Source organism: Echeneis naucrates, chromosome 8, assembly GCF_900963305.1.
Source record: "Echeneis naucrates chromosome 8, fEcheNa1.1, whole genome shotgun sequence".
Classification (NCBI taxonomy): domain Eukaryota; kingdom Metazoa; phylum Chordata; class Actinopteri; order Carangiformes; family Echeneidae; genus Echeneis; species Echeneis naucrates.
In genome coordinates this window covers 9,327,042-9,347,867 of record NC_042518.1, presented here as the reverse complement: position 1 = coordinate 9,347,867, position 20,826 = coordinate 9,327,042, and the positions used below count along the sequence as shown (strand labels likewise).

Here is a 20,826-nt window from a genome sequence, read left to right as displayed (position 1 = left end):
TATCCAAAACCAAAACCTAATCCCTAATTGTCTCACTCTCCCCTCAGTCACATGTTTGCTTTCAGAGCAAGAGCAGTCCAAAGAAGTCATTTGGCCACACCTGCAGGTGGAGCCCAGTGTTGTGTACCAGAGAACTGAGACTGACTCATTGTGTCACAGAAAAGCAGACAATTCCAGTAATCCATCTCCACTCTAACACAAGCCTTGTCTTGACTTGTGATACGATCACAGCCGGTTGTGAGTTTTGAATAGATAAACAGCAAGTGACATAATTTGCATTGAAGGAAAAAGTGTTGCATTTCTGTTGAGTCCCAGCCTTCGTCAGCCTACTGTACTTCAAACATAATTGTTTGGTTGCAGTTTTCTTTGTAATGTTTTGTTATACATTTTTTTAATAGACCTTGGTCATTGTCAAACCATATTATTACTGTAGGGATATTAGAAGGGTCACAGAAGTCATACCTTGTTGGGTTTTCTCTTTGCAAAAATAGATTCTGCCCAAAAAAGTTCACAGCCCAGCTCTGTGCTTTCATGAAATCATCATGACGTCTCTGTCAGCTGTTTTACTCCAGGCCCTGTAGATTTTAGATGGTCTTTCCACACAGTGTTCTCCTGTACATATCCATTAAGTGAAGAAAGTTCTCTCTAAAAAAGTCATCTGTGTTGCTGGCCATTCTCTGAGTAAAGAGAGGTGTGGCAGTCTTATATTTCAGCTGCAGGCTCGCCATAATGACAGTGACTACAGTAAGAGCTAGTTAGCAGGCTGTTTGTTTTGTGATCTCTGGTTATGGTTGAACTATCTCTGACAAGTAATCATGAGACACATTTTTTACAGAGTCCTCACAGCAAGTTGTCTTTTGTGGGTTTTATAATGTTTTTATAATGTAATTTATCTTACATATCTTTTCTTATCACAAAACTTCAAATAGTAACACAAACTCATTAATAACAGTGTCTCCATGTTTTTTGTGAATATCTAGCCACTGCCTAATGATAACTATATTACAGTTTAGAGCTGAAATGAAAAGGGTGGGGTACCCACTGTAATAAACCTGACTTTACCGAGGAGATGGATTACAACCACAGCAACAATCTACGGAAACAAACAGGCCGAGGTGTTTAAGATTTTGTTCTGGAAACGTTCAATGATTGAACAGTGTTGGGTTGTGTGTGAGTCCTCTTTTGGCGTGTCTGGGAGTTGGAGCACTGTGACATTCACAGTCACCACACGCGCACACACACACACACACACACACACACACACACTCCTGCTCCAGCTGGGCAGTCAGGCCTGTCTTCTCACCCTGCTGCCGCTGCTGGCTCTGCCTTCCTCCTGACCACCGCACCAATTACATCTCCATAAACAGCGGCACGTCCAGCTGAGCGGCCGGCTGATTGTCAAACAGCTCTCTCTATCTCTCTACCTCTTTATCTCTCTCCGCACTGTCCAGCCCTGCCAGGGCACACGGCTCGCTGCCTCACACCGCCAGCCCTCAGTTCCTCCCCTCACGTGTTTACAAACACAGACCGCAGGAATCTACCTGACTGAGCCAAAGAAAAAATCACCAGGGCGAGGAGAGAGGCAGGCACGAGCTGCTGCACCGGATCGCACCGGAGATGTTTTCAAAATAGCCAAACGCCTTCTCGTTCCTCGCTCTCACACCGTTATTTGGCATTGCGGTTCGGTTTACAACTCTGTCACTTGTGTGGAAATGGCTTGAGACCGCAGTGTAAATGAGGGATGCAGAGCCACGGCGGATTGGAGGCAGGCGTGTCTTTGTCGCTCGTCCCTGAATCTGGTGCGGTGGGGAGATCCAAGCTGTTCCATCAATTTAAGCATGACCGAAACATTGCACCCTGGTAACTCCCTTTGGCACTGTACAAACTCTCATTCTGTCGACAGACGCAGGGGTAAACAGGAGGCCTGCCTCTCACACACACACGGGCATTCTGGGCATACCGCGGGGCCTCAGGAGGGCTGGTCTGTTCACATGCAACCACACACACACACTGTTTGGACAGAATACTCCCTGTCCATGTGTGTTTCGTGACGCTCATTGCTGAGTTCAGTCAGTCAGTGGGGGTCAGTAGGTCTCTGCAGCCCCCTTTAAACATCTGGAATGAGCTAAAGAGTCATCCGGACTGTCCAGATTTCAGGTGCGGCCTAAGAAGCAGGAAAGTTGTCAAAACATTGGTGGCCATACTAATATCACAGCAGATCACTGCATGTAATAGGTCATTTGTGAACGAGCTCACGCTTTGAAAGCTTTGCGGTTTTGCACAATAATGCCACCCAATCCTGCGGATTTTAGCGTAATCTAGATGACAGGCTGCCACGAGAAGGAAGGAAGGAAAGAAGGAAGGAAGGAAGGAGGAAGGAGGGAAGAGAGCCGATTGGAGCGGGCCGGCAGTGACGTGTACCGGCCCGCAGGGCGGTGTTCTCAGGCGGAGAAAGAGACCGAGCGGGCTGAGAGAGCCACATCTGGAATAGTAGCGACAGAGAAAGGATCGAGAGGAGCAGACGCTCGGACAAACTTTCCCCCAGCTCTTCACTTCAGCAGCACTCCTTTCCCTCTTCACTAAAAAAAAGAAAAAGAAAAAAACAACAACAAAACATTATAAGTATAAATCAAGGGAATAAACCTCCTCTGCTTTTGCCTTTCCAGTAAGTTGGATCTATTGCGATTTTTTTCTTTCGTTTTTGGCTTTTTCATTGACTTTTTCTTTTTTTTTTATTTCCTCCTCTCACTCGTACAGCAGAGCGTCTCTCTTGGACTTAAACTCGACTTTGGATTAATTCCCGGGCCTTTTAAACCCAGGCTTTGCTGTCCTGTTTCTGGTTTACCTGCCTGTGACCGCTGTAGGTGTAGAAAGGTGATAGGACGCCATGGCGCTGGGCTGTTTTTATTACTATCATTAGTATTACTCTCCGCATTTCGGTTGAGTTTGTTTCCACGTATCGATTAATCGGGAATGATCCTCGCTCTCGTTACTCACATCGACCCACAGACGTTCCCGCCAAGCTTTCTCCCTAAAGCCTCTTTAGTTAAAAATACAAACATGCGTTGCTTAAAGTCCTGACTGGTAATAAACCCATTTGGAGTTTAGAAATGGATGAAAAGTTTTGCGCAGGGAAATCAACTTCAGAGTCGATGGTGTTTCATTTATCAGAGCCTCTGACTCTACGCTTCAGCTTTTTGAGCCCATCAGGAAGAAATTATAGTTCCTTCTCTCTCACTCTCTAAGTTTGAATGTAAGTGGATACTTTCACATTGAGGTAAACATTGCGGTGGGTGCAGAAGTAGAGAGCGCCAGCGCCACCTGGAGTCCGCATGAGTTTCAGGCCCTCAACAGGGGGAGAGTGTGTGTGGGTGTGTTGGGAGGAGGGGGTGGTAAATTGATGTGGATTGACCTCTCATGTCTCCTGTCTCCCTCTAGATCTACTTGAAATTAGAGAAAAACAAATCGACAAACAAAAAAAAAAAAATGCTGTTAATCCTGCTCGGAGTGCTCATCTTGCATTTAATCATCCTCATCCTGCTCATTGTGTCAACAGCAGCCAGTGTAAGTTCAACTTTCTTTCCCTTCAGCTTGGACAGAAGCCTCCGTGGTGATCTGTTACTGCTTTGGATGTGGCTATGTGTTGAAATGGCTCCGTGTTGTTGTGTTTACTAGGCCTGGACTGTAGATAAGACTACGAGCACAGATCTATGGTACAGCTGTATTTCCAGTCAGGAAGGCTACCACTGCAAGTCAGCCGACAATGAAGGTTTGTCATCACCCCTGGAAAGGGAACTGCACGATGCCTTCGGCGTGGAAAAATAACCAACGTGTTTTAATTCACGCTCTCCTCCTTTTTCTGCACAACTCCCAGAATGGCTCCAGGCAGTGCAAGCCCTCATGATCTTGTCCCTGCTCTTCTGCTTCTTTTCCCTCGTCGCGTTTTTGTACCAGCTCTTCCGACTGGTCAAGGGCGGACGCTTCTTCTTCACCGCCATCTTCCAGATCTTGGCAAGTGAGTATGAACTCATCACACCCCGAGCCAAAGAAGGCCGGGGGCTGCTGAGGCTTTTTCATTCAGACCCACCTCACCTCTCCCGGTGTCTTTTCTCTCAGGTTTGTTCGTGATGTGCGGGGCGATCATCTACACAGTGATGAGTCCGGAGAAGGCCTCCGGTCCACACTTTGGCTACGCCTACGTGCTGGCCTGGGTAGCTTTCCCTCTCAGTCTCATCAGCGGCCTCATTTATATCGTCCTGAGGAAGAAAGAATGAGGAGGGGTAGAGAAGGACACCCCTCACCACAACATCGCACTGTTCCTACTGCCCACAGACCACAGATTTGGCATCCCAACAACACATCAAAAGTACATGTGTCACTAACAGTTGTGAAGAGGAGACGTGTATCACTGATGGGAATTTTTTTTTTTTTTTTGATGCATTTCAGCGTACGTTATCTTCCCATCACACGCAGAAAAATATCACACCAGTCTGATGTGTGAGATGCTAACAACTACAAACATCTCCTGCGGTGACACATGTTTCCTCGCAATGTGTCAACAACAGTGTTAATGACACAATGACTTCATTTGTCGCACGCCGGCACCCGACTTCCAAAAGTCCGTCACATGTCGTAACAACGCTGACTAACCCCGCCTTTCTTCAGTACAAAGATGTACATAGTGTCTGTGGTTTTTAGACATATTTATAACATTTTTACATACATTTTGTACATAGTGTTGTCAAGTTAACATTGTCATGCTCGTTTTGTGATAGTTTGTGTCTCTCACAAATCATGCAGCTGTGCCAAAGAGATGCCGCTTCAACTGCCAGATTATCAAGCTTTTTCTTTGTGTTGTTTTGTTCTGGGGATTTTTTTTTCCCAAATGCTTTGAAAAAAAAAGTGCCTTACTTAGAATATCTGTGTTCTTTTTGAAGGAAGTAACTCCTCAGAAATGAAAAAAAAAAGAGAAAGAATTGCAATTCATTTTGATAAACACATGAAGTTTTTCTGAATTATCATTATACTTGATACACCAAATAAAAAAAAAAAGTTAGCATTTTTTTTATCTAGTTTTGAAAAACGGTGCTTTTTATGTACTATTCTTGAAATGTATAGCCTACTTTATGTTGCAAGTATGTCGTGGCCTGTGATTAATTTGCTTTGTACAAAACCTTTTCCTTTTTTTGTCAGTATTCTTCTAAATAAACCTTTTGAAATCAATTCTGCTCACTGTTTAGGGTGTGTTTTCATTCATTATTACAGAAGGAGGTTCCACTCTGTGTGGATTTTATAGTCTGAACTAAGGCTGGGTGTGTTATTGGTCTGCTAGTAACAGCAAATGACAGAGGAATGCAACCCAGCTCACTTAGAGCTCGTTGCAGTAGCAGGACTGCACCACATGGTGGGAATGTGACCCAAGAAAACGCTCCAGTCATTCAAAGCTATATGAAGAATTCTTTCAGATGCTGGTGATTCACTTTGAGCAATGCCTGCACACAACATAGACAGGTAACTACTAGGATCAAATTTAGAGATAAAGTCAATCTGTATAAATACAATTTTGAACATGTTGATGCCACTGATTCACCCAGATGGGGTAAATAAAAGCCTATTCTCCAACATGTACAGAAAGCGTCTTAATTCATTGTTTTGAATGTAGTTTAAACGTATAAAACTAATGATACTCAGCATTGGAGACTTTGTGTTGGAAATACTGATTGAATATAAAATTTAATATGAAGAAATACTTGAGCAAAAGTTTACCAAGATCCAATCATGCATTACATTCCAAGGGGAAGCAGTTTTTCTAGTTTTCTAACGAAAGCGATAACTCATTGAGTAGATTGTCATCAATTTAAAATGTACTTATTATTTTTAATTTCTTTATGGTGTTCCAACATCAAATATACAGCTTCCCTTGAGAAGACCAAGATACTTAAATCCACTAGGTGGCGACTGGAACATACATTTGTAGTCTAAAATATTACCTCTGGAGTACTTTTTTTTTTTTTTAGCAAACAACCAAAACTGTGTAGATGGTTATTTGAGACACACGGTAGAGAAAACAGTGTTGTTGCATGCTGTGCAGACACCTCAGTTTCCCATTTAAAAAACATACAATGCTGGAGGAACATGACACTAATCTCCCCTCATGCTCGCTCTCAGAAGTTGACACTGCAGTGGATTATTGAAATAGGATTCTTCCTTTGATCAAACAAAGTTTAAGGATGTCTTAAACTTCACATCAGAAACAAAGTTGATGGCTGCCAACGCTTAAACATGCAAAACTACACAGCACATAGCACATGATTTTTAACCAATGCTGACCTTTATGGTGCCCATGTTACCCAGATGAGATGACTATCATTGTGGTAGCACTTGTCAATGTTTAGATTTCAACAAATATTGAGGCAAAGCTGCACGTATCCTCCTTTCCCTCTTTCTCTTTGAACTACATTTTTATAGTTAAGCGGTGACAGTTGAATTGTTGTTGCTCTACTTTAAAACTTCAAAACTTTAAAACTCAAAGTTTTGTGTCAGTGCCACGTTACTTCTGTGCGACATGAATCAGAACATCTTCAGGCTCCAGGCATTTTCACATATATCACCAGCAGCTACAAAAGATAAACTCCAGCCTTTATTTAAACGCCTACCAGAGAGGAAGACACTATTACCATGAGTTCCCATACTACCCTGCACCATCTGCGCGCACATTTGTACGAGCATATACGGAGCACAAACAGAGGACACGTCCTACGCAACCTATGTGCGTTTTGTGCAACAGCTGATTGTGGCTGCTCAGCATGGAGACGAATTAAAATCTAATTCTCAGGTTTTTGTAGGTTGACAGAGCTCTTCCTAACTTCATCAATTCTGACACAAAAGAGAGGCCAGTTAATGCTGCTGTGGTAAAAGTCCCTGGGCTTAAAGATAACATATTGGGGATGTCAAGAAAACTCCGGAGGCCTATAATGGCCTCACAGCTCCATTTCAAACGTAGTTAACCTTAAGGGTTATTTATCACTGGCAGGGTCACTGGGGGGCACTAGTATTTACTGCAGGACATGCAGGGTGGGGGAGAGCGGACTGAAAGGAGGCCATCCTCATCCCCATCCACTGGGTGCTCACTTTGGTGGCTGCATGCATACATCAGGGCTGTTTAACCAGGTGAAAGATGGCAGTGATAAAGATCAGAGTATTTCACTGACTTTCCTCAGTGGCAAGCTGCTCCAAAATGACTGCCCAGGACACTTCCATGGAGGCAGCCAAGTGGATTCTTGGTTTCCCAGAAACACACAAGGATCATTTCCACAGCCCTATGGTTGGGAATTTCTCCGGAGAGGCAGTAATGGTCGTGAAGCACCACATACAATGGGACTGTAGCCAACTGATGAGTCCCTGAATGGGACATGTGAGGACTTCAGAAGAAGCTGTGGCTCTCCTCTCTTCTTTGGCTTTAGATTTGTAGCCTTTTTATGCAGGGTGTCTGTCTCCCAGAACAAACCCTGGAGCCTTCACATGTAGCTGAACGACAGAGAAAACGGGGAAACCCAGTTTATTCAGAGCTGATTTCATCACGCCCATAAATCTCTGAGAAATCAAAGCCCATCTTATTGCTTACCCTTCTCCTCTCCCTTTGTCTTGCTAATACACATTAGAGAGCGGCTGGCTGCCCACTTTGACACCATCCCGGACATGATCTGTGCAAAGTTGCAGATGTGGAACCTGAAGGCACTTTTGACCCCTGACTCCCTGCTGTTAAATCCAACTACTAGCTTCCTCTTCAGACCCCAGACATGCACAGGAATCTCCTGACTCCGTTTCCTGCCAGAAACCCACAGGTTGTCCATGATAATAGATAGAAAATGACAACAATAGTTGTTTTTCCATTTCATATGAGTTCCACACATAAGTAGCTAAAAGCTAATGGCTGCACATTTACATCCTAACCCTAACCCTAACCCCTGCAAACATTTATGCACGGAGCAAACCAACAAAACACACCAATACAGAACATAAATGGGCTTGATCTGAATTATGAGTGTGTGAGCAGAATCCCACAAACACTAAATCAACCATCCGTCATGCACTGTATTTCCACAGAAAAGAGCAGGGAACAGATGTGAAAGTATTTCCTGCAGCAGTGGCAACAGAGCTGCAACTTCAACATGAAACTGGAAAAAAAAAAGAAAGGGACAAAAAAAAAAAAAAAAAAATCAAAACAAAACAGAAAAACATTTTCATTGAAGTTTTAAAATCTGCACCACAATGTGTTTTAATTCTTCCCAAGTGACCCTGAGTAACATTTGATTCAATACGAGCTCCTGTAGCTTGAGACTTAATTAAAACAGTTTGCCATTAATAATTTAGCCCCAGCTGCAAGATTCATCGAATCATAATTGTCGAGTGTGAAGAGAGGTGGTTGCATGGAAGAAAAGGAAAAAAGAAAAAAGAAATCAATTATTCACCGCTATTTTTACGCACATTAAATCAGGTTTCATAAATATCAGGGAAGAGGCTGGGAACATTTGGTGCCTCAGTATGGTGTTTCCCCTCCATATTCCTCAGTGCCTGTCCTTCTGTCGCGCACACACATCCACATAAACACACACACAAACACACACATCTTGTATAGACATAGTTAAGACACATTCAAACACTGTGTGGCCACAAGCCAAAAGCAAAGACCTTCTAATCCAGCGCTGGTGGCTAACAAGGGTTTTTCTACATTGGTGTGATGAGGCTACGGAGGCAAACATTTCTCCTTTAATTATACAATAGTGAGTCGGAGAATGTCTTGCTGCTCTCTGGTGTTTCAGGCCTGAGCAAAGCTCCTCCAAATTAGAGAGCACTGTGACAGTGTCAAGATGCATCACTGTGGGGAAACATGGAGCAGTGGTTACACAGCTGCTGATCCATTTATGGGCTTCTCACATTTGAGACTAGAGATGAAAATATGCAGATAATTTGAGAGAGCTTGTAAGAGCTTGCACATCCAGGCACATGAGGGTAATTATACACAAAGTGGCACAAAAATGATTTGAAAACATTACAGTGTCGAGATAGTCTCTTCTCTTCGTGCGTAGCCTGAATGAAGAGGTGATCCGGGCAACTGCCCGATGGTTCGTACTGAGGCAGACTCAGAGGGTGCCAGCGACGAAACAAGATCCACCCCATAGCGTGTCCTTTCACAAATTTGACTACTTGCTGCACATTAATAGTTTAATGTAAATGTATCCAGTCTGATCTGAGCAAACTCTGCACTGATAAGTCCAAACACAACACAGTCCATGTCAAGGCTTTGTGTGAATATTTACATCTATTGTGTGTGTTGCCTTTATTGGTTTTTCCTCAGGCGGATAGATGAATGCACTAATAGATCCATTCACATATATGCATACATGCATAGATCCAATTACAGCATCACTCATCATCACATTACACTCATCTGTCAGTGGGTTAAATAAGCCTGAGTGGTGGATGTGATATCTACTGGCAGATCAAATGAAGGATGGTAGTTGTGGCCTAATAAGGGGGTCAAATTGAAGTGGTTGTGTTATTTCAACCTCGCTGACCCTGGTCAGTGGCCCCAGTCTCCCTGGTGGATTTCAGAGTGTTTGGAGAAGATGTCTTTGTTTGTCTTCCCAGCCCGGATGGCCCTCTTTAATGACTGATGATCAGAGCCCTGATGGCTGTTGAAGAAAACCTGGAAATACACCCTTAGCAAACACTCTCCTGCCCAAAGTTTAGAAAAAAAAAAGGTTGATGAGATTGCCCCTTACACACAGAGATGGAGGCCCCAGGCCCCATCTGCTCCAAAAGATCTGTGATATCGGGGATATTCAGGTTGGACAGCTGCAGGTCCGCCTTTATATTCTGACTGGGTGGAACAAATATCTCCAGATCACTTCAAGTCAGGTTGACTTTATTCAGTTCATCCTTATGGAATTTGTCATCACCTAAAAATCAAGCTAGTCGGGCCAAAAAAATACATGCTGTTGCTGCTTGGCTGTCAATAACTACGCCCACATAACAAGACCACACTGTGTGCACTCACCTTGGTTATTGTCTGTGTGACATCAGGGTGCAGACTGACATCTTTCTCAGGTAGCAATGCACAGCGGCCCACAGTTTAGCAGCTTCACAACCACCACTTCCTGGTTACACACCTCTTTGTGGCACTTCACATGTGACTTAATCCACCAATCAAAAGCTACGAGGACTTAGCCTGAGGTAGAGGTGAGTTAGAAACACCAAGGCAAATTCAGCTTATTCCTTTCATAATTTTTTTAACTTTTTAAAACATTTTTGTGTGAATACATTTTAACACTGTAAATTTATTTTTAATAAAAAATATAGGAATCAAATTCTTCTCTCTTTTATTCATTCAGCGTCTCCCACTAATCTATTTCTAGGTCGCAGGAGGTGCTGGAGCCAATCCCAGCTCACATCAGCTCAGCGAGGGTTAACATTTTTTCAGTAACTTCTGTGCGTGTTTATACACTGACTGAGCACAAGAATTTAAAAGGAAGTCTGAAAATGATTACAAAGTACAACTACCAATCTTTTTTAGCTTACTCTCCATTTAGCTTAAATATGTCTATATTTTTGAGTAATAAAAAAGTGACTTCATGTCTGTTTGATTAAAAATTCCAAAGCGGAGTTTCATAGAGTATTGTTGTGGTAGGAACTTGACAATGTAAGCAGCACAGAGGTCACAGCGCCTTTTTAAAGCGGCTGGCAAAAATTTGGAAATACAGGGGATCCTCACTCGTAAACAGCCAGCGTAAAACTTGCTGTCCCGTAGTTAACCCGGTCGGTAAGAAGGTTCACATGAAAAAGACAGAGCTAGTAGATAGAAATCTCTGCTGCGACTACACATCCCAGGCCAGACGGGGTTAACAGGTCCCCCTGAACGTCTGCGGAGTGCAAATATTGACGGTGACGCCCTCGTCTCATCTAATGAACTGGTCCATGTCTCAATTGCTCCTCTGGTTACATTATATAAAGACCAAAGAGCCCACACAGCTGCTCTGTGACTGCTTTACTTCTACCCTGAGCAAATCCAGACCAGTCTGGATATATTAAGACCTGTATCGCTGATAATGACCCTGACAGGTCACAGCAGAGGTTAGACCAGAATTAAGCCTGCTTTGTTGTGTGTGTAACACTATGTGAAAGGATTATGAGGGCATGGAGGTATATCCTCTTTCTCAGGGTTAAACATTGTTACCCACAATTTTATAATTTCATCAGATTATTTTATCATCCTGTCTTGGGACTGTCATTACTGAATTAATATGATCTCATTTCAGCCACCGCATTACTACATACGTTTAATTTTAGATATTGATGTAATATAAGATCGAAACAAAAATTTCTGTGGTTATTGTGCAACTCAATCACTTTCACACAAAGCAATTAGCCCAGTAAAGGTATCATTAAAAACTCCTCAAGCAGCATTGTTTTTGTTGAAAACTGCTGCTTTGCCTTTAGAAAACAAGGCATTTTCTATTACACAACTTGTGTCAGGATAACAGTTACCGGAGACAAGCCAGGTTAATTTTAACGTGCCTCTAAGTGCCTCTTGTTTTAATTCCTCATCGGTGTCAGAGAAACTGCCCCAGGCACAAACAAGGCTGTGAACTCTGTAAATGTGTTTTTGAAAAGTCTGAACTGGCGACTGAATTGTGGTTAAGCAAGAAAACACTTAGGCACTTCTCTCCGAAACAGACACAACCTCTGCACAGCTGGCACCTATCTCACATCTGCCTGGTACATTCTTAGCCACAGTGTGTATGTGGCTTAGGTGGAAATGCTCTGTACATCTATAAAACTCTATCGGTTAAATCACGTCGAATTCGGCTACACATCCCTCCATAACGTAAGCTGTGTCCGTTTGATATCTTACAATGCCGAAAGTTGCAATAGCTAACAGTGGTGGACACGAAGAGCATGAAGTAATGAGGAGGTTAACCCCTCAACCTGCTGTCAGCCTCTGATTGACCGATGAAGTGGACCATCACCACAGCTCTGCGAAAAATCATCTGCCGTAGCTTTACAAAGTTCAAGTTTAGGACGACAATTACAACCTCACACATGGTTTTACGTTGGTCGGTATGAATATATTTGATCCCAAATGAAAACACACAATCATGGTAGTCACATCTGTAGCAGACACACGAACCCCCACTTCTTGAAATGCTCTCCACTTCATAAGCTCTCAACATGTTTAAAGAATATTCTTTGGATGTAAACTTGGTATAGTAATCGTTTCCTCCTGAGTTTTGTAACTGCGACTTGAGTCTTTTGCTAAAGGGTTTTGGAAATTTGCATTATCTGCACGCTCTCCACTGACTCATCTAAAATTTAAGGGTATACCCTTCAAGGTGTCCAAGGTGTACACGGCTTGGCCAAACAGAGGTGTTTGTAGCTCTGATTTACAATTGCTACTTAAAACTTCCAAGAACTCATCTTGTTTTGTTTTTTTTTTAATAAAGAGAGAAGATGGAAAAAAAAAAAAACAGTTAAACCTGCTATCAAGAATAACCCTCTGATCCTCCCGTCTTCAACAGATATAACAAGTGTTTTTACAGCTCTGCTGGCACCTCAGGTGTGCGCACTTGTGAACAAAGCCTTTTGATGACTCCGAACCTCACACCATCTTTACTTTGTCAAGTCCCTCCCCGTGACATATGCTCAGTGGTGGAGCAGACATCAGCGCTGAACTTCTGGGTCATAAAAAGCAGGATTCATTGGAAGGAAGCTCTGGGATGGACGCCTGGGGTGGAGCACAGCGGTCAAGTACAGACTTGACATGACCTTAAAATTGTACTTCCTCCCGGTGAACTACTACTACGAGGAAAGCAGTTGGGTTCATGGGTCATGTTACCTGAAACACTTCCTTCTGAATTTATTAGTCACCAGAAGAAATGGCGCACTTGAAAATTTGTGACATGTGAACTGCTCGCAGAACATTATATGTATGTAAATATTCACTGCAGAAGCACATAGAGCTGTGCAATTGCACGGCTTTATGTTACGCAGTCATATCTTCTGCTCACTATTTTCCACAGACAACAGAAGTGTAATAAATCTGGCTGCACGGCTCTGCCCTCAACTGGGACAAACATGTGGATGTAAGCGGAATCACTACCATGTTGCTTGGGACACAGATGAGTTACCCTTTTAAATTTTATCTGTATTTTCACGATTACGGACGTGATAAAGTGGGCGCATAAAGCCGACACAAGCAGGCTGCACTTGCTGTGCAATAAACACAAGCAGACAAATGCCAGTGCTTGCCGGCATCATTTCATGTCCAGTGTTTATGGCTGCTCTCTCCGTCCAGATGGCCCGGACCGCAGCAGCCTCATGCTAAGCCTGCGAGGGTTCACAGATCCTCTTCAACCACAGCTGAAGATGAGTGGTGAGCGGAGCTGACCAACTCTGATGATTGTGGCTCACCAAAGTGTGTTTGATGGCAGTCCAGCATGGGAAAAACACTGCAAGTGTGTCATAATGGGTGCCGCAGGGTGGCTGTTGTGGGTTACATGGAATTAGTTTTGACACACAAAGACAAAAGACAATCTCACTGAGGAGTAAATGTGATTTTAAGAATTTTAAACTGAGCACAAATGATTTTATCTAATGAATTTGTTATTCAATCGTTCATTCATTCATGCCTTCATTCATCCTCGACCGCTTATGTGTTTCCGGGTCACAGGGGGTGCTAAAGCTGATCCCAGCTCGCATTGTGCGACAGGTTGCCAGTCCATAGCAGGGTCAACATACAGAAACAGACAGGGACGCACAACCACTCACACTCGCACTCAGACCTACGGACGACTTAGACTCGCCACGAGGAGAACATTCAAACTCTTCACTGAAAGGCCCCAGGCCCGGGAATCAAACCCATGACCTTCTTGTTGTAGAGCAACAGCTCTAACCGCTGTGCTGCTGTGCTGCTAATTTATGTAAAAAAAGCATATTGAACACATCTTATCATTTATATCATCCTTTTCGTTTATATTAATTTAGTAACAATAGAAAATATTGTTAAGATAGAACAAGACAAGCAAGTTCCTTTGAAAATGGCATAAAAACGTGCACTTCACACAAGTTCACATGAGAATATGTTGAATGAATTTACAGCCCATTCAATTTCTTGCATGATGTATATAAATCCTGGGCTGTTTCTGAACTTTAAGCAGGATTTGAATTTGCCACTGGAATAACCATGAAGACGGAGATAAGGGAAAGACAGCTATGTCAGCTATTGTACTTCTTTCAGTTTAAATTAAGAAGATGTTGGTGGTGTGCACTTGCCTCCTGTCTTAAGAAGCTTTCTGAAAGATTACTTGCTTTCAGACCACTCTTTTAAAATGTAGGTCAGACATCGAGCTTTATTTCACTGCATTCATTATTTGCAGGAGGAGAGGAGTCGGGGAATGGAGGAGAGCAGAAAGCGAGAAAGCCCTTTGAAAGCCGTAAAGTGACTGTGAACCTTCTGAGCTACAGTCATGCTGTCTCTGGGTGGAAGCTGCGTTCTGGATGAGCTAAAAACATTTCATTTTTTTTAAAGTTCGAAGGGCAAAACGCAGTCTTTAAAGTTGGCAGGTCTTTGAGTCTGTGGTTTGCCATAATCTGTTTCGGATTCATGTGGAATTCAGTCCTTTCATTCATGAGGATGCAGCCCTTCTGTTAGCGAACACTAACACAAGCACGCGCACACGGACTCATGCGTAGCCCCAACTCGGCCTCAGTAGCAGCCCTGTGCTGACAGACCAAACAAGAGAGAAGCCAACACACAGCTGACTCCAGAAAACTGCATCCCAGCACTGTGGGGAACGTAGCCTGTTTTCCTCTGGTTTCACTTTTTTGGAGAACAAGGAAATAAAAATGTCACCCTGAAGGCAAGGCGTTCGAGAATGAAAACTTAGGGAAAGAATTTTCTAAAACATTATTTGTGATTATCACACTGCTTGAACGTGGTTTCACTGAGAATTTACTGCACTGTGTATAATAAACTGCGGTTCAAGCAAGGCCATGGTAAACAGAAGATGTTCCAGGTGAAATAATAGAGCAGTAGCTATAATTTTATTTGCCTTCAGATATAAAATGCTTTCCTACACAGCCAAGAGAAAATAAGTGTTAGCAATTTTGCAAACTCCTATAGCTTCATAGTTACAGCAGAGTGTTGAACCTCATGACCTCTCTGTCTCCAGTGTGTTGGAAACTTATTTCGCCATTTGTCCTGATGAGGGTGAAGACGATAACAATACATAGTTCACATATCCTTCATTTTTATGCTCTTCCAGGCCAGTCCTGGATGCTTTACATATGTGATGGATTACTTTAGCATTTCTCAAAGGCAGTAGCTGAAATCCACCTGTGCTGGTTCCTAAAGTGGAAAATGAGGGGAAGGAAGGCTAAATCAAATTGACTCTCATTCCATTACTGAGAGTAGAAACCCTGTGAAGTTATTCCTTCATCCGCAATGATATGTTGTAATAAAGGTGAAACAGACAATATGATCCAAAGCCGGTATGACTGAACTTGTCGGCACAATCTGGCTGTTAGGTTTCCAATCTCAATTTCTGTTAGTCCCCTTGTTTAGGCTATCATATGTGTCCAAATTGCATTCAGCTGCAATGACACCAAACAAAAAGCTTTTCTAATAAACCTTCAACAATCGGGGTGAAAGAAAAAACCCTTGTAGGACTCACACTTCCTGCATAGAACATTCTTGACAGTCAGCAGTTGAACTTTTGAAATATGTAGTATTTCATAGAAGTTTTTAATCTGGAAGCAAAACATATAATAATGTCAAGTAATGGGTCAGAAACAATGCAACATGCCGACTACTCTCTGCCGTCATTACAATGATTTATTGTAATGATGTAACGATGATAAATGTATTACTGCAGAAATAATTTAATTAGCCTGCCTTGTCTCTCCTGATATAGAGCAAGCACCAGTCCTCTGAGCCATGGGTCAGCGGTCAGTGACCAGAACGACACACAAACTGTTTAGCTGTGTGAAGTTGATAACTGGATGTAGCAGGGGTGATGTCCCCACCCCGAAAATGTAGGACGACACCAAGTAGAAAGTGTTTACGTGTCTGTCCGTGTATGTGCTTAAGCAACCATGAGTTACATATCCGAATCAGCCACCAGCATTGCTGTCCCTCCTTCCCTCTCCCCGCTATGAGCCGTGGAAGGCAGGAGAGCAGGAGCTGGCCAGGCAGCAGGACTCCTCTGTGAGTCTACTCTATGAAAATCTCTGTCCACGTAGCCTTTGTTGAATATAGTATTTCTCTAATTACTTATGCTACCTCTCCTTCCTTGAGCTGCTGCAATCATTTTCATCTGGACAGTGTGCCAATGCAGCTATGTATTAATTGGTTGCACTGATGATTGCTTTGATTATTTATGTGCTTCAGTGATTTGGCTCATTCAACTCACAGTGTTTTCTTCATCAACCTCTAAAATAGGTGGAGAAACATTTCAGGAAGTGGAAATTAAATCTCAGTGTGACTCAGACACACAATCAACGAAAGCTTCTTCCCTTTACAATTTGTGTTAAGGGCCGCCATTTATTGCCATTAATGAAGTGCAGTATTGTTCCCATTATGCAGCGAGGCTGAATGTGTGGAAGAGGAGGTGCTGGTTGAAGTTAGACATGTTGCGAAAGTGAATTTCTTACTGCAGGCTTGAGTTCATGTTCTGCGTAAGACCTGCAGTTATTATCGATTACTGTATCTGCAACTGCAATCTTAATCTCAGAGCTTGTTTAGCTGTCTGACTCTAACCATAAATAACCATTTGTCCTTAACCCAAACTTGTGATGAGAGCACACATAAAAAATGTTGGCAGTGGAAATGAAAAAAGTTTGGCATTGATTGTATGCCAACTTCTCACTCTTAGCACATCCTACCAAGGAAAAATAAGGAAATATATTAACACTCCTAAAATCAACATCTCAAGGCCTAACTTCTGAACAGTCAGACATAAATATAACCATGCTATGGTAATTTTGCTGTTAATCGGTGTCTGATGCAGCTTCCTTTGCTTGTCCATGGCACATTGCCAGGACGGTCGGTTTTGGATGGCTGTGTATATATGTGTAAAATGCTTCATTATATCTTATTAGCTTACCGTTGTGTGTAATTTGTGTCATTGAAAGCTACTGTTTATGTCGATCTGCAAATCACTAGCCTAAGTATGGTGTCTTTGTTTAGCTGGTGACTGTTGGGAAGTTTTTTTCGGTGGTATTGTCTTCTGTGGCCTTGCTGCAATTTCAGTCCCATTAAGGATTCTTGAAGCATCTTTGGACTGGTACATTTACAGTGATGTTGCTTAATGTGCCTAAGAAGAAATGATAGTTACTCAAAAATGCCATCATTTTATCTTTGAGTCAATTATCTGACATTCTCTCAAAATGTTTGTATGCAGACGGTAGTATAGAGGGCAGTATATAGTATTTAACTCAAAGAAATAACAAGCTGGCTGTCAGTATTAACAATAACCCCAGACTCCCCTCTACTTTCTTTATATTTGACTCCAGGTACATGCTGACAGGCGAGGGGAGAGTTTGACGCCTGTTTATAGAAGCTGTTACTTAAAAGTGGAGGTATTTGATTGAAACTAACTCTGATGGGTCTGGAGTCTCACCTTCTCGATCCAGCACAGCGGCAACTCAGCACCCTCAGCAAGGCTGCTGATGGAAATGTAACACTCGCTCACTGAAAAGTTAAATAGAAGGTGACATGTGAAGGAAAACAACAGAACAAAGGCAGTTTCGGCCCTATAGATGGGATGGATGACCTAGATAAAGTTTTCTCCTGTGGTAAAAGCTGAAATTAATTCCATATTGTGACAATCTTCCCGTCCCAATCGTCAGGCTGAACCAGCTGCAGGGAGAACGAGAGCATCTTGATAGCGAACCTTGTTACTCCGAAGGCTTTGAGGCATCATCAAGGATAAAATAAATCCCTGCCACTCTTAACATACCGCAGATGTAAATGAAATAGGGAAGCTCTTCCAACAGCAGCACCCATGTTTGACATTACAATTTCCGTTTTTCCATTCCTCTATGCAGTTCACCACTGGCTGGCTTGGTTGTGAAGTTGTGACAAAGCAGCTTCACTGTGCCGCGAGGAAGGAAACAGAAGATCAGAGGAGTTTGTACAACGGCTGGTGTACACCCACAGAACGGGGGAAAGAAAAAAAAAAAAAAACCTTTCGGGTTCAGTGTGTTGTCTCACAATGTAACTCAATGTAAGTCATCAAAGCCGAAGATGCATCAGAGTGAGGATTTAAATGAATTAAAGAATAAGTGCTGGGGTTTTAGATTTGGTTTGATAAACCCCAGAGATGATATGGAGATAAAGAAAGAAAGGAGAGTGGGAGGATACTCTGCAGATTCCTGGTAGTTTGGTGGAAATTTGGGCGGGCGGGGGCGCTTTGAATTGGGATGAATTCATTGGCGACAGCCCTCTTTGTAGCTCAGTGAATGAGTTTGTAAACTATTAGCAATTGCCTCTCAATTCTCATCTGTGCCATGATTCATTTTAATTTCCTGTTGATGCGACAACAAACAAGCAAATATAAGAGTAGAAACAGGAGCTTGTCATCGCCATGACAATGGGTGACAGTGCTCCCCCGATACCATGGCAACACAAGGAATTCTCCTCAGCAGAGACCATGAAAAATCAAGACCTTCACGTTCCCTGCCTTCCTACCAAGGGCAGTGAGAGAAAAGAGGGCAACGACAAAGCCTTCAGCTCAGGATGGTTTGCTAGTGTACTGAATCTTGATATTTCGAGTGGATTTCATCCTCACTGGGAATTCATATGAGGCTCGAAGTGGCTGCAAGCGTAAAGGAGCGCCGTCAGAAGTGAAGTGTTGCACCCTCCAGTCAATGCTGACATTTTCCTTTAACCCATTGTGCCACTCCATTCTTAACAAGAAGTATGTTGGACTGTCAGGCCAAGGCAGACTGTCACTGACAGTCTCAAAGATCCCAAAGATTCCTGATTCCGGAGGAATCTTTGAGCCAGATCAAGGCACTGATGAGTCCACCATCTGTGGTATGTCAGTCTGAGTGACCACGACGAAATTCACACAAGTTGGATCAGTCTGGGATTTGAAATTTGTATTTAAATTTTGGTTTCATTAAATTCTGCTCTCAATAAATTCTGTGTACAATAGTAAAGATTTGAATGATGGACTTGGATGATTCGTTGATCAAAATCCAATGTGAGATCATTTCAGAACTTTTTTTTTTTTTTTTTTTTTTTTGGTCTGCATTTGTCCTCATAGTTTAGCACCACAGGGTGTCAACATTATATGGGATTGATGCAGTTATAGTCTTGCAGCCTAACATTTTATTATTTAAGTGCATTATATAATTATTAATATTATTTAAAATATATTTTCGCACCTTTGACATACATATGCATGGACAAATGTTACAGTCTACATAAGACAGCAGAATGGCCCCATCACTAAATGTGGAAATCTGTCCACCTATACAACAACCTGGTTACATTCAGGGGATGCATCTAACAAACTATTGCTTATCTTCAAAAAGGAAAAACATCTGAAAAAGAGATAAGTGTGTTCATCAAAGTTGGAAGGATAGTGGCAGTGAAGCTGAAGCTGTGCCCATTATTTAAGTCAGACAGTAATTGCAAATTTCATCTTGGTGGAAAAAATATGAAAGTCTGATAAACAGCTGTTTGTCGCACAGAGCAGGGAGATGCTAACCTCAGGGTTGGACCGTAACATCTTTGTCGCTCTGTGCTGATATAATATAACAAATATCATTGGGTGTGCTGTCCTCCTGGATGCAGCCTCGTCCACCTCTCAAATGAGGAGTTACACAATAAATTGTTTGACTAACAGATTTAGTTCTCCTGTGGTGGCGCCCGCAATCGGCAGAAATATATTAGAAGAATATGAAATATTACATTTTAGTTGACATACAAAGCGCAAAGTTGTGGCCTATTCATAATAACCTACAGGAATCAAAAAATACTCAAGGCAAGATTACTGATGTGTTTGTATGGATGGAAGATAAACAGAGTCTGGAGGAGGGAGCATCCTGGGAAATTCCCTTCTCCACTCTGGCATTGCTTTAATTTCTGCTTAATCCCAGGAGCAGGAGTTTAACGAACCAATTAATTGCAAAATCAGATTAAATCCCTGAAAGCCTTGAAATTATTTCAGTGTGAAATGTTTCTCCAGTGCTCAAGGCACACGTTTTATTGTCCCTCGTTAATTTTTATTGTAAGATCTCTATCATAAGCCTTTGTCTCCGTCCATTGGTTTTTATCTTTGTCCACAGTCCTAATGAAATATTTTCCACAACCTAACTTTATTAAATAATACCATGAAGGCTTGTCTCCGTCATGGCCAGCAGGGTCTGTCCTGTATTCAAAAGCACTGTTTTAAAAATATCCTTATCTCTGACATGTGTCTGTACAGACAGATAAATGTAACTGTGTGTTCCTGGGGCCCGATCAGACAGCACTGTACCTTCCACTCCAGATTAACACCAGCTAAAGGGCAGGGATCCTCCTATCCTCTGAGCTGGGCCTCTGTGGAGGCTGCAGACAGACACCAGACCATGCAACAGACAGTCCAGTCGGTAATCCTACTGAGGTTCCCACAAAGCCCTCCTCCGTTTTGGTCCAAATCTTGGATTATGGGGGTGACATTTGTCCATAGAGAGTAGGGACTATACACACCTCATTTCAGAGAAAGCAGGATAAGCCAGGAGGAGCACTCAGATGTCTGAGCTGGGTGGGTGGGGTCA

At 42.6% G+C, this 20,826-nt stretch overlaps 2 protein-coding genes across 2 annotated transcripts in view; one reads left to right on the top strand and one right to left on the bottom strand.

Annotated features, from left to right (window-relative positions):
• The window catches only part of LOC115047234 (immunoglobulin lambda-1 light chain-like), a 357,726-nt gene that overhangs the window by 259,218 nt on the left and 77,682 nt on the right, over positions 1-20,826 (bottom strand). The gene's annotated exons all lie outside the window — the stretch shown is intronic.
• Positions 2,471-5,223, top strand: LOC115048078 (peripheral myelin protein 22-like). Its single transcript, XM_029509329.1, has 5 exons — positions 2,471-2,665; positions 3,439-3,564; positions 3,676-3,769; positions 3,875-4,015; positions 4,117-5,223. The coding sequence occupies exons 2-5, from the start codon at positions 3,487-3,489 to the stop codon at positions 4,272-4,274; spliced, it is 471 nt and encodes a 156-aa protein (XP_029365189.1). The 5' UTR covers positions 2,471-2,665; positions 3,439-3,486; the 3' UTR covers positions 4,275-5,223.